At 55.6% G+C, this 14,040-nt stretch overlaps 1 protein-coding gene across 1 annotated transcript in view; it reads right to left on the bottom strand.

Moving 5' to 3' along the window:
- Nucleotides 1-14,040, bottom strand: part of LOC137323436 (SPRY domain-containing protein 3-like) — a 708,978-nt gene that overhangs the window by 237,130 nt on the left and 457,808 nt on the right. The window contains exon 6 of the mRNA XM_067986908.1: nt 534-722. Within this exon, the coding sequence (XP_067843009.1) occupies nt 534-722 (189 nt within the window). The remainder of the gene's footprint in view (nt 1-533; nt 723-14,040) is intronic.

The raw sequence follows: 14,040 nt of genomic DNA, 5'->3' as shown, positions 1-14,040 counted from the left end.
TCTGTTACTGTATAACACTGGGGTACAGTACTGGTGGGTACAGGTCTGTCACTGTATAACACTGGGGTACAGTACTGGTGGGGACAGGTCTGTTACTGTATAACACTGGGGTACAGTACTGGTGGGTCCAGGTCTGTCCCTGTATAACACTGGGGTACAGTACTGGTGGGGACAGGTCTGTTACTGTATAACACTGGGGTACAGTACTGGTGGGGACAGGTCTGTTACTGTATAACACTGGGGTACAGTACTGGTGGGGACAGGTCTGTCACTGTATAACCCTGGGGTACAGTACTGGTGGGTACAGGTCTGTCACTGTATAACACTGGGGTACAGTACTGGTGGGTACAGGTCTGTCACTGTATAACACTGGGGTACAGTACTGGTGGGTCCAGGTCTGTCACTGTATAACACTGGGGTACAGTACTGGTGGGTCCAGGTCTGTCACTGTATAACACTGGGGTACAGTACTGGTGGGGACAGGTCTGTCACAGCTGTTAAAATTTTAGCGAACAATAAATGTGGTTACTTACAGAACCAGAGACCTTCATGTCGTGTAGACGAGCCCAGTCATCCTCATGATTGTCCACCACCATTAAACTGTCTTCATCCTCTAGGCCCCACTCTGCCAGGAGGTCGAGTTGAACCTCCTCTCCGATGGAATGCATGCCGACGGCTGGGTGTAAGCTGTCCAAGGCCAGTGCAATCACCACCGAACCAATCTGTCACAAGAGGCAACAATCGGTCAGTCAATGCTTGAAAACATCTGAGAAAATTGCCATCTCAAACCTGTCCCAGCAACACTGCTTCCAATAATATCTGGTCAGAATTGGAACCGAAGGAACAAAAGACGAATATAAATCAGATAAACGGATCACCACGGACCTCACGAGTCCATGGAATAACTTTACACAAGGAAGGCTCTTGGGAGATAACAGAGATGGAGACAAGTATGTTCGCCATGTGGTCAATGTGGCTCTGAAAGGAGACTGAATGGGTGGGGTTAAGGCCATGTGTACACTCTCCCCACCCATTTAATCTCCCCCCACAGCCCATGTACACTCTCCCCTATCATGGACTCCCCCCACCCATTTAATCTCCCCCCACAGCCCATGTACACTCTCCCCTATCATGGACTCCCCCCACCCATTTAATCTCCCCCCACAGCCCATGTACACTCTCCCCTATCACAGACTCTCCCCACCCATTTAATCTCCCCCCACAGCCCATGTACACTCTCCCCTATCATGGACTCTCCCCACCCATTTAATCTCCCCCCACAGCCCATGTACACTCTCCCCTATCATGGACTCCCCCCACCCATTTAATCTCCCCCCACAGCCCATGTACACTCTCCCCTATCATGGACTCCCCCCACCCATTTAATCTCCACCCACAGCCCATGTACACTCTCCCCTATCACAGACTCTCCCCACCCATTTAATCTCCCCCCACAGCCCATGTACACTCTCCCCTATCACAGACTCTCCCCACCCATTTAATCTCCCCCCACAGCCCATGTACACTCTCCCCTATCATGGACTCCACCCCCACTCCCCCATTTAATCTCCAGAGGGAAAGTTTTGTATATATATTCCTAACCCGCTCAAATAATCAAGTGAAACTGCAGGATAATCAGACACCTTCATGTCGCTACTGTTTAAACCCGGCCCCACACGTTCCACACAACATTCCCTCCACTCCCTTGACCAGCACTCAAAGCCTCGTCTCCCGTTGCAACTATCTCAGCTCCCATCGAGAACTTTCAGTCCAATTCCCCAGTTAAGGTCCAAACTTCTTGCGGCCAGCTCTTCCTGGAAGACCAGTCACAATGGAAGTATCCTCTTTAGCTTCCCAGCTCTGGGGTCAGAGGTGTGTGGTCCCCGGGTCTGGGGTCAGAGGTGTGTGGTTCCCGGGTCTGGGGGTCAGAGGTGTGTGGTCCCCGGGTCTGGGGTCAGAGGTGTGTGGTCCCCGGGTCGGGGGTCAGAGGTGTGTGGTTCCCGGGTCTGGGGGTCAGAGGTGTGTGGTCCCCGGGTCTGGGGGTCAGAGGTGTGTGGTCCCCGGGTCTGGGGTCAGAGGTGTGTGGTCCCCGGGTCTGGGGTCAGAGGTGTGTGGTCCCCGGGTCTGGGGTCAGAGGTGTGTGGTTCCCGGGTCTGGGGGTCAGAGGTGTGTGGTCCCCGGGTCTGGGGTCAGAGGTGTGTGGTTCCTGGGTCTGGGGTCAGAGGTGTGTGGTCCCCGGGTCTGGGGTCAGAGGTGTGTGGTCCCCGGGTCTGGGGTCAGAGGTGTGTGGTCCCCGGGTCTGGGGTCAGAGGTGTGTGGTCCCCGGGTCTGGGGTCAGAGGTGTGTGGTCCCCGGGTCTGGGGTCAGAGGTGTGTGGTCCCCGGGTCTGGGGTCAGAGGTGTGTGGTCCCCGGGTCTGGGGTCAGAGGTGTGTGGTCCCCGGGTCTGGGGTCAGAGGTGTGTGGTCCCCGGGTCTGGGGTCAGAGGTGTGTGGTCCCCGGGTCTGGGGTCAGAGGTGTGTGGTCCCCGGGTCTGGGGTCAGAGGTGTGTGGTCCCCGGGTCTGGGGTCAGAGGTGTGTGGTTCCTGGGTCTGGGGTCAGAGGTGTGTGGTCCCCGGGTCTGGGGTCAGAGGTGTGTGGTCCCCGGGTCTGGGGTCAGAGGTGTGTGGTCCCCGGGTCTGGGGTCAGAGGTGTGTGGTCCCCGGGTCTGGGGTCAGAGGTGTGTGGTCCCCGGGTCTGGGGTCAGAGGTGTGTGGTTCCCGGGTCTGGGGGTCAGAGGTGTGTGGTCCCCGGGTCTGGGGTCAGAGGTGTGTGGTCCCCGGGTCTGGGGTCAGAGGTGTGTGGTTCCCGGGTCTGGGGGTCAGAGGTGTGTGGTCCCCGGGTCTGGGGTCAGAGGTGTGTGGTCCCCGGGTCTGGGGTCAGAGGTGTGTGGTTCCCGGGTCTGGGGGTCAGAGGTGTGTGGTCCCCGGGTCTGGGGTCAGAGGTGTGTGGTTCCCGGGTCTGGGGTCAGAGGTGTGTGGTCCCCGGATCTGGGGTCAGAGGTGTGTGGTCCCCGGGTCTGGGGTCAGAGGTGTGTGGTCCCCGGGTCTGGGGTCAGAGGTGTGTGGTCCCCGGGTCTGGGGTCAGAGGTGTGTGGTCCCCGGGTCTGGGGTCAGAGGTGTGTGGTCCCCGGGTCTGGGGTCAGAGGTGTGTGGTCCCCGGGTCTGGGGTCAGAGGTGTGTGGTCCCCGGGTCTGGGGTCAGAGGTGTGTGGTCCCCGGGTCTGGGGTCAGAGGTGTGTGGTCCCCGGGTCTGGGGTCAGAGGTGTGTGGTCCCCGGGTCTGGGGTCAGAGGTGTGTGGTCCCCGGGTCTGGGGTCAGAGGTGTGTGGTCCCCGGGTCTGGGGTCAGAGGTGTGTGGTCCCCGGGTCTGGGGTCAGAGGTGTGTGGTTCCTGGGTCTGGGGTCAGAGGTGTGTGGTCCCCGGGTCTGGGGTCAGAGGTGTGTGGTCCCCGGGTCTGGGGTCAGAGGTGTGTGGTCCCCGGGTCTGGGGTCAGAGGTGTGTGGTCCCCGGGTTTGGGGGTCAGAGGTGTGTGGTCCCCGGGTCTGGGGTCAGAGGTGTGTGGTTCCTGGGTCTGGGGTCAGAGGTGTGTGGTCCCCGGGTCTGGGGTCAGAGGTGTGTGGTCCCCGGGTCTGGGGGTCAGAGGTGTGTGGTCCCCGGGTCTGGGGTCAGAGGTGTGTGGTTCCTGGGTCTGGGGTCAGAGGTGTGTGGTCCCCGGGTCTGGGGTCAGAGGTGTGTGGTCCCCGGGTCTGGGGTCACAGGTGTGTGGTCCCCGGGTCTGGGGTCAGAGGTGTGTGGTCCCCGGGTCTGGGGTCACAGGTGTGTGGTTCCTGCAGCTGAGGGTCAGTCTCAGTCAGGATTCTGGTTGACCTGCTGGTCATACTATTGGACGTTTAGTCGCTCGCTGCCCCACTGCTGATTTACAGCGAGTCTCTTGCTCAATGGGATTACTACAGTGAAAAAGAATCCAAAACTGAACTCCCAAATATTAAAATCCTAACAACTCAAAACTGAATCACCGCAAGAATCCAACAACCTACTGATCCAGTCCTCATCAAAGGGGTTGACATTTTCAACCTGGAAATAAGACGGTTTAATAATGTGTTACCCGTGGCCGTTATCCATCAGGACAATGTTCCCCAAAACACAAAGCCAATGCATCATCAATGACTGAGCCTTGGCTCGATGCTGCTATTCCCGCCTTGGAGTCAGAAGGTGATGGGATCCAGCACCACTCGGGATGTCCTGGCCAGTGGGAGTGGAGAGTTCTGGTCTATCTGAACATTAAGTTGACACGTGGCGGGGTGCCCGAGTTCGAAGGGTACGAGGGTCTCAGCCCCCCCTCATTGGACCGAGCCACTTCTCCTGGACAGGAGTTGGGAGTCAGGCTTGGTTATGCAAACTACCCAGAGCTCCATCTGCTGGATGTAAAAGCAGTGGGAGAATCGAGCCTCGTGTGTCACTGGGCAACGGAAGAGAAGAAGAAAAAAAGAAAGACCTGCATCAGTTTAAACCGATGGGGAGAGAGTGGTTAAACTCAGTTTAACGTCTCATCCGAAAAACGGCACCTCTGACAGTGCAGCACTCCCTCAGTACTGAGCCTCCGACAGTGCAGCACTCCCTCAGTACTGACCCTCCGACAGTGCGGCGCTCCCTCAGTACTGACCCTCCGACAGTGCGGCGCTCCCTCAGTACTGACCCTCCGACAGTGCGGCGCTCCCTCAGTACTGACCCTCCGACAGTGCGGCGCTCCCTCAGTACTGACCCTCCGACAGTGCGGCACTCCCTCAGTACTGACCCTCCGACAGTGCGGCACTCCCTCAGTACTGACCCTCCGACAGTGCAGCGCTCCCTCAGTACTGACCCTCCGACAGTGCAGCGCTCCCTCAGTACTGACCCTCCGACAGTGCGGCGCTCCCTCAGTACTGACCCTCCGACAGTGCGGCGCTCCCTCAGTACTGACCCTCCGACAGTGCGGCGCACCCTCAGTACTGACCCTCCGACAGTGAGGCGCTCCCTCAGTACTGACCCTCCGACAGTGAGGCGCTCCCTCAGTACTGACCCTCCGACAGTGCGGCACTCCCTCAGTACTGACCCTCCGACAGTGCAGCGCTCCCTCAGTACTGACCCTCCGACAGTGCAGCACTCCCTCAGTACTGACCCTCCGACAGTGCAGCACTCCCTCAGTACTGACCCTCCGACAGTGCGGCACTCCCTCAGTACTGACCCTCCGACAGTGCGGCACTCCCTCAGTACTGACCCTCCGACAGTGCAGCGCTCCCTCAGTACTGACCCTCCGACAGTGCAGCGCTCCCTCAGTACTGACCCTCCGACAGTGCAGCACTCCCTCAGTACTGACCCTCCGACAGTGCAGCGCTCCCTCAGTACTGACCCTCCGACAGTGCAGCGCTCCCTCAGTACTGACCCTCCGACAGTGCAGCGCTCCCTCAGTACTGACCCTCCGACAGTGCAGCGCTCCCTCAGTACTGACCCTCCGACAGTGCAGCGCTCCCTCAGTACTGACCCTCCGACAGTGCGGCGCTCCCTCAGTACTGACCCTCCGACAGTGCGGCGCTCCCTCAGTACTGACCCTCCGACAGTGCGGCGCTCCCTCAGTACTGACCCTCCGAAAGTGCGGCGCTCCCTCAGTACTGACCCTCCGACAGTGCAGCGCTCCCTCAGTACTGACCCTCCGACAGTGCGGCGCTCCCTCAGTACTGACCCTCCGACAGTGCGGCACTCCCTCAGTACTGACCCTCCGACAGTGCGGCGCTCCCTCAGTACTGACCCTCCGACAGTGCGGCGCTCCCTCAGTACTGACCCTCCGACAGTGCAGCACTCCCTCAGTACTGACCCTCCGACAGTGCGGCGCTCCCTCAGTACTGACCCTCCGACAGTGCGGCGCTCCCTCAGTACTGACCCTCCGACAGTGCGGCGCTCCCTCAGTACTGACCCTCCGACAGTGCGGCACTCCCTCAGTACTGACCCTCCGACAGTGCGGCGCTCCCTCAGTACTGACCCTCCGACAGTGCAGCGCTCCCTCAGTACTGACCCTCCGACAGTGCGGCGCTCCCTCAGTACTGACCCTCCGACAGTGCGGCAATCCCTCAGTACTGACCCTCCGACAGTGCAGCACTCCCTCAGTACTGACCCTCCGACAGTGCAGCGCTCCCTCAGTACTGACCCTCCGACAGTGCAGCGCTCCCTCAGTACTGACCCTCCGACAGTGCAGCGCTCCCTCAGTACTGACCCTCCGACAGTGCGGCGCTCCCTCAGTACTGACCCTCCGACAGTGCGGCGCTCCCTCAGTACTGACCCTCCGACAGTGCGGCGCTCCCTCAGTACTGACCCTCCGACAGTGAGGCGCTCCCTCAGTACTGACCCTCCGACAGTGAGGCGCTCCCTCAGTACTGACCCTCCGACAGTGCGGCACTCCCTCAGTACTGACCCTCCGACAGTGCAGCGCTCCCTCAGTACTGACCCTCCGACAGTGCAGCACTCCCTCAGTACTGACCCTCCGACAGTGCAGCACTCCCTCAGTACTGACCCTCCGACAGTGCGGCACTCCCTCAGTACTGACCCTCCGACAGTGCGGCACTCCCTCAGTACTGACCCTCCGACAGTGCAGCGCTCCCTCAGTACTGACCCTCCGACAGTGCAGCGCTCCCTCAGTACTGACCCTCCGACAGTGCAGCGCTCCCTCAGTACTGACCCTCCGACAGTGCAGCGCTCCCTCAGTACTGACCCTCCGACAGTGCAGCGCTCCCTCAGTACTGACCCTCCGACAGTGCAGCGCTCCCTCAGTACTGACCCTCCGACAGTGCAGCGCTCCCTCAGTACTGACCCTCCGACAGTGCGGCGCTCCCTCAGTACTGACCCTCCGACAGTGCGGCGCTCCCTCAGTACTGACCCTCCGACAGTGCGGCGCTCCCTCAGTACTGACCCTCCGAAAGTGCGGCGCTCCCTCAGTACTGACCCTCCGACAGTGCAGCGCTCCCTCAGTACTGACCCTCCGACAGTGCGGCGCTCCCTCAGTACTGACCCTCCGACAGTGCGGCACTCCCTCAGTACTGACCCTCCGACAGTGCGGCGCTCCCTCAGTACTGACCCTCCGACAGTGCGGCGCTCCCTCAGTACTGACCCTCCGACAGTGCAGCACTCCCTCAGTACTGACCCTCCGACAGTGCGGCGCTCCCTCAGTACTGACCCTCCGACAGTGCGGCGCTCCCTCAGTACTGACCCTCCGACAGTGCGGCACTCCCTCAGTACTGACCCTCCGACAGTGCAGCACTCCCTCAGTACTGACCCTCCGACAGTGCGGCGCTCCCTCAGTACTGACCCTCCGACAGTGCAGCGCTCCCTCAGTACTGACCCTCCGACAGTGCGGCGCTCCCTCAGTACTGACCCTCCGACAGTGCGGCAATCCCTCAGTACTGACCCTCCGACAGTGCAGCACTCCCTCAGTACTGACCCTCCGACAGTGCAGCGCTCCCTCAGTACTGACCCTCCGACAGTGCAGCGCTCCCTCAGTACTGACCCTCCGACAGTGCAGCGCTCCAATGCAAAGCCCAAAGAACATGAAAAATCCTAGTCTTGGACTTTCCCAGACTTTGTACGACAATAATTCTCCCCATAGATTCACCGATACCTGTCACTGAGCAGAGCTTAACTGGACCAGCCACATAAATACTGTGGCTACGAGAGCAGGTCAGAGGCTGGGTATTCTGCGGCGAGTGACTCACCTCCTGACTCCCCAAAGCCTTTCCACCATCTACAAGGCACAAGTCAGGAGTGTGATGGAATACTCTCCACTTGCCTGGATGAGGGCAGCTCCAACAACACTCAAGAAGCTCGACACCATCCAGGACAAAGCAGCCCGCTTGATTGGCACCCCATCCACCACCCTAAACATTCACTCCCTTCACCACCGGCGCACTGTGGCTGCAGTGTGTACCATCCACAGGATGCACTGCAGCAACTCGCCAAGGCTTCTTCGACAGCACCTCCCAAACCCGCGACCTCTACCACCTAGAAGGACAAGAGCAGCAGGCACATGGGAACAACACCACCTGCACGTTCCCCTCCAAGTCCGACTTGGAAATATATCGCCGTTCCTTCATCGTCGCTGGGTCAAAATCCTGGAACTCCCTTCCTAACAGCACTGTGGGAGAACCGTCACCACACGGACTGCAGCGGTTCAAGGCAACAGCAACACTGGAAAAGGCCTTGGAGCAGGTTGCCCACCATCCCTCTCAGCTGGGAGACACTGTCCACAGCCCAGGGCAGCGGGCAGGAAATTATCTTTATAATCCGTATTAGAAGACAGTGTCCTACCTGCAAGATTGTTTTTTGAGTCAAAAAAATTCACGCTCACATCTCAAGACTCTTCATAATCCAATATTGAACTAGGTTTTAAATAGCATCAAACTCCACCTTACCAACCTCCATCTTAGCAAACTTCATCTTACCAAACTCCATCTTACCAAACTCCATCTTAACGACCTCTGTCTTACCAAACTCCATCTTACCAAACTCCACCTTACCGACCTCTGTCTTACCAAACTTCATCTGACTGACCTCCATCTTACCAAACTTCATCTTACCAAACTTCATCTTAACGACCTCTGTCTTCCCAAACTTCATCTTACTAACCTCCACTTACCGACCTCCATCTTACCAAACTCCATCTTAACGACCTCTGTCTTCCCAAACTTCATCTTACTAACCTCCACTTACCAACCTCCATCTTACGATCCTCCTGCTCCAACAGACTGGTGCAAACTGATTGCTGAATTGATACATTGTCAGATACCCATCATTAAGGAAATGTCTCTAAATTATAACCTCAAATTGAGATGAAACACTAAACTTCCTGAAGTTAGGGAACATCTACAAATGCTCATGCTATTGGATAAATTCAACCAATCCTATGCTTCTAAGCAGGAAGCCACACTTGAAGAGAGCATGGGTTGGGTTCAGGACGAAGACATTATCTCGGGTTGCCAACTCTGATTGGACGTATTCCTGGAGGGTTGGCAACCCTAACATTATCACGCTGGTTCTGGGACCCACACTCCCTTCGAGCCCAGTTCCCCGCTACTGGTGCAGGTTCAGTGAATTTACTCGCAATTCATCACAGAGTACAAGCCCCTTTCCCTCTGCTGTCGGTAGATGGTTGTTCCAGGTACAAGCTCCACACAACAGACACAGGAAAAGATGGAACAGAGTCCAAATAAAAAGGGGACCTGAACTTCAGAAATCTCAGCCTCAGCACCCTCCGATTCCAGTCAGTCACGGTCAGGAGGATCCCTGGAGAGTAGTCCTTCCCTCCCAGACCCAGGGTCCAATTACAATGCTCTAAACGGTGACATGGCAAAGATCGGACCAGTACTCCGAGTCTGAGACTGTGCCGCTGAACTCAACAAACCACCAGGGGAGCTGTGGTACAAGTAATCGTAGAAACTTGCTACCATTTCCAATTACTAAATGGCAACAGGGGACATTCCATCTTTGTTGCTGGGACTCATATTACTGTATCTCTCAAGCCCACCTACCCACCTTCTCACCATATCCCCTAATCCCACCTACCCACCTTCTCCCCATATCCCCTAATCCCACCTACCCACCTTCTCACCATATCCCCTAATCCCACCTACCCACCTTCTCCCCATATCCCTCAATCCCACCAACCCACCTTCTCATCATATCCCTCAATCCCACCTACCTACCTTCTCACCATATCCCTCAATCCCACCTACCCACCTTCTCCCCATATCCCTCAATCCCACCTATCCACCTTGTCACCATATCCCTCAATCCCACCTACCCACCTTCTCACCATATCCCTCAATCCCACCTACCCACCTTCTCACCATATCCCTCAATCCCACCTACCCACCTTCTCCCCATATCCCCTAATCCCACCTACCCACCTTCTCACCATATCCCATAATCCCACCTACCCACCTTCTCACCAAATCCCTCAATCCCACCTACCCACCTTCTCACCATATCCCCTAATCCCACCTACCCACCTTCTCACCACATCCCTCAATCCCACCTTCTCACCACATCCCTCAATCCCACCTACCCACCTTCTCACCATATCCCTCAATCCCACCTACCCACCTTCTCACCATATCCCTCAATCCCACCTACCCACCTTCTCACCATATCCCTCAATCCCACCTACCCACCTTCTCCCCATATCCCTCAATCCCACCTACCCACCTTCTCCCCATATCCCCTAATCCCACCTACCCACCTTCTCACCATATCTCCTAATCCCACCTACCCACCTTCTCACCACATCCCTCAATCCCACCTACCCACCTTCTCACCATATCCCTCAATCCCACCCACCCACCTTCTCAACATATCCCTCAATCCCACCTACCCACCTTCTCCCCATATCCCTCAATCCCACCTACCCACCTTCTCCCCATATCCCTCAATCCCACCTACCCACCTTCTCACCATATCCCTCAATCCCACCTACCCACCTTCTCACCAACTCCTGAATCCCGTCTCTCCAGAAACAGATCTAATTGAATCTTTATTCCATTGATTCGATCCACTTCAAAGTCCTTCCTTTTTCTGCAATTCACGGACACCCTCATACATACACGCTGACACAAATACACACTTGGATGCACATACACACACACATGCACATATACACACCCACATACACACATAAACACACACTTACACACACACACATATATACAGATGCAAAAACACTCATGCACACACACGGGCCCAACACAAAGTTTGTGTTTTCAAGGTTGGATTGACAATGAATACTGAAGTCAAGTTTCTCACTGCAAGTGAGCACATTTCTAGTAACATAGGAACAGGAGGAGGTCATTCAGCCCCTCGAGCCTTCTGTATCCAACACCAGATACAAGCCTTCAAATACTGACCGCTGCTGAGAGGTTAAATACAACAGTCCAACATTTGAAAACTTTATGTTTGCTGATTCTTCAAATTAAAGAGCACTAAAAAGAACAACAGCCACGGAGTGAGGGAGCAGAGTGAGGGAGCAGTGTGTGGGAGCAGTGTGAGGGAGCAGAGTGAGGGAGCAGGGTGAGGGAGCACCCTCACCCTGCTCCCTCACCCTGCTCCCACACTCTGCTCCCTCACCCTGCTCCCTCACCCTGCTCCCTCACCCTGCTCCCTCACTCTGCACCCTCACCCTGCTCCCTCACCCTGCTCCCACACTCTGCTCCCTCACACTGCTCCCTCACTCTGCTCCCTCACTTATGACACCGAGCCACATAAGGAGATATTAGGACAGGTGACCAAAAGCTTGGTCAAAGAGGGAGGTTTTAAGGAACAACTTAAGGAGGAGAGAGAGGCGGAGAGGTTTAGGGAGGGAATTCCAGAGCTTAGGGGCCAGCCAGCTGAAGGCACGGCCGCCAATGGTGGAGCGATTAAAATCGGGGATGGACAACAGGCCAGAATTGGAGGAACGCAGAGATCTCGGAGGGTTGTAGGGCTGGGGGAGGTTACAGAGAAAGGGAGGGGCGAGGCCATGGAGGGATTTGAACACAAGGATGAGAATTTTAAAATCAAGGCATTGCCGGACCGGGAGCCGATGTAGGTCAGCGAGCACAGGGGGTGATGGGTGAACGGGACTTGGTGTGAGTTAGGATACGGGCAGCAGAGTTTTGGATGAGCTCAAGTTTATGGAGGGTGGACGATGGGAGGCCGGTCAGGAGAGCATTGGATTGGCGGGGTCTGGAGGTAACAAAGGCACGGATTCGGGTTTCAGCAGCAGATGGGTGGAGGCAGGGACGGAGACGGGCGATGTTACGGAGGTGAGTACATGCATTCTCCCTTGAACTAAGAGTCAGGGGACGGTAAGGCCAATCCTCCCTTCTCTGCTGAAATCGTCATGACACTGATGAACCTTTAAAGCTGCCCGATTATGAAAACGTTGATTTTATCGAAGCAAGTCTTTAAACGATGCAGGTGGAGGTGTCACGTGACGACAGCATTAACTGGAGTTGCCAAGAAGACAGTTAACCTTTCGAGAAACAAAGCAAGGCTTAGAAATGCTCGACAAGAAACAATGCAGCAACTATTCGGTACAAGTCATGATCTTATCGAGGCTCAACGAACAACAAATTCTTTTGTGGCATAACATTAAAATCGTTCCAGGTCAAACCCTAATTAATTCCCACAAACATCTCCACAATTCACCTCAAGCATATCACACGGCCCCTGGGCTGATGCGTGAGCTAGACTGATGCCAATCCTACAACACTTTTCTTTCACATGTAAACTTTAATAATAAATGTGAAAAATTGCAAGAATGAAGAGAAATATTTAAAGACTGTAGTTAACTGAACATGAACCATATCAAGCATGAGTTGCACTTATTAATAGATCTTTGAGAATGATCAAAGGAGATTCATTGTTCTAATCGCTAGACGAGAACACAAAGACACATCACATTCAGTTCGGGACATCTCTCAGCCCAACACGGGCCATCACTGGGGAGCGGAGAAATCGCTCAACCCAACAGAGGACTTCAAACCAGTGAGACTAACGTAAGCCTGAAGATAAAAGCATCATAGCCTCCCTGGTGCCAGGGTCAAGGATGTCACTGAGCAGCTGCAGAACATTCTGGAGGGGGAGGGTGAACAGCCAGAGGTCGTGGTCCATATCGGTACCATCGACATAGGTAGAAAGAGGGATGAGGTCCTGCAGGCAGATTTTAAGGAGTTAGGAAAGAGATTTATATGCAGGAATTCAAAGGTAGTAATCTCCGGATTACTCTCGGTGCCACGTGCGAGTGAGTATAGAAATAGGAGGATAGATGAATGCGTGGCTGGAGAGATGGTGCAGGAGGGAGGGCTTTAGATTCCTGGGGCATTGGGAACAGTTCTGGGGGAGGTGGGACCTGTAAAGGCCGGACGGGTTTCTGACCTTCCCTCCATCATAAGGTCAGAAATGGGGATGTTCGCTGATGATTGCACAGTGTTCAGTTCCATTCGCAACCCCTCAGATAATGAAGCAGTCCGAGCCCGCATGCAGCAAGACCTGGACAACATCCAGGCTTGGGCTCATAAGTGGCAAGTAATATTCGTGCCAGACAAGTGCCAGGCAATGACCATCTCCAACAAGAGAGAGTCTAACCACCTCCCCTTGACATTCAACAGCATTACCATCGCCGAATCCCCCACCATCAACATCCTGGGGGTCACCATTGACCAGAAACTTAACTGGACCAGCCATATAAATACTGTGGCTACGAGAGCAGGTCAGAGGCTGGGTATTCTGCGGCGAGTGACTCACCTCCTGACTCCCCAAAGCCTTTCCACCATCGACAAGGCACAAGTCAGGAGTGTGATGGAATACTCTCCACTTGCCTGGATGGGTGCAGCTCCAACAACACTCAAGAAGCTCGACACAATCCAGGACAAAGCAGCCCACTTGTTTGGCACCCCATCCACCACCCTAAACATTCACTCCCTTCACCACCGGCGCACAGTGGCTGCAGTGTGTATCATCCACAGGATGCACTGCAGCAACTCGCCAAGGCTTCTTCGACAGCACCTCCCAAACCCGCGACCTCTATCACCTGGAAGGACAAGAGCAGCAGGCACATGGGAACAACACCACCTGCACGTTCCCCTCCAAGTCACACACCATCCCGACTTGGAAATATATCGCCGTTCCTTCATCGTCGCTGGGTCAAAATCCTGGAACTCCCTCCCTAACAGCACTGTGGGAGAACCGTCACCACACGGACTGCAGCGGTTCAAGAAGGCGGCTCACCACCACCTTCTCAAGGGCAATTAGGGATGGGCAATAAATGCCTGCCTCGCCAGCGATGCCCACATCCCATGAACGAATAAATAAAAATCCGTGCTGTACCTGCCCTGGGAGTGTTTGATGGGACAGTGTAGAGGGAACTTTACTCTGTATCTAACCTGTGCTGTACCTGCCCTGGGATTGTTTGATGGGACAGTGTGGAGGGAGCTTTACTCTGTATC

This window comes from Heptranchias perlo, chromosome 7, assembly GCF_035084215.1.
Source record: "Heptranchias perlo isolate sHepPer1 chromosome 7, sHepPer1.hap1, whole genome shotgun sequence".
NCBI lineage: Eukaryota > Metazoa > Chordata > Chondrichthyes > Hexanchiformes > Hexanchidae > Heptranchias > Heptranchias perlo.
The sequence above is the reverse complement of the archived record's forward strand: the minus strand, read 5'-3'. Positions and strand labels throughout refer to the sequence as shown.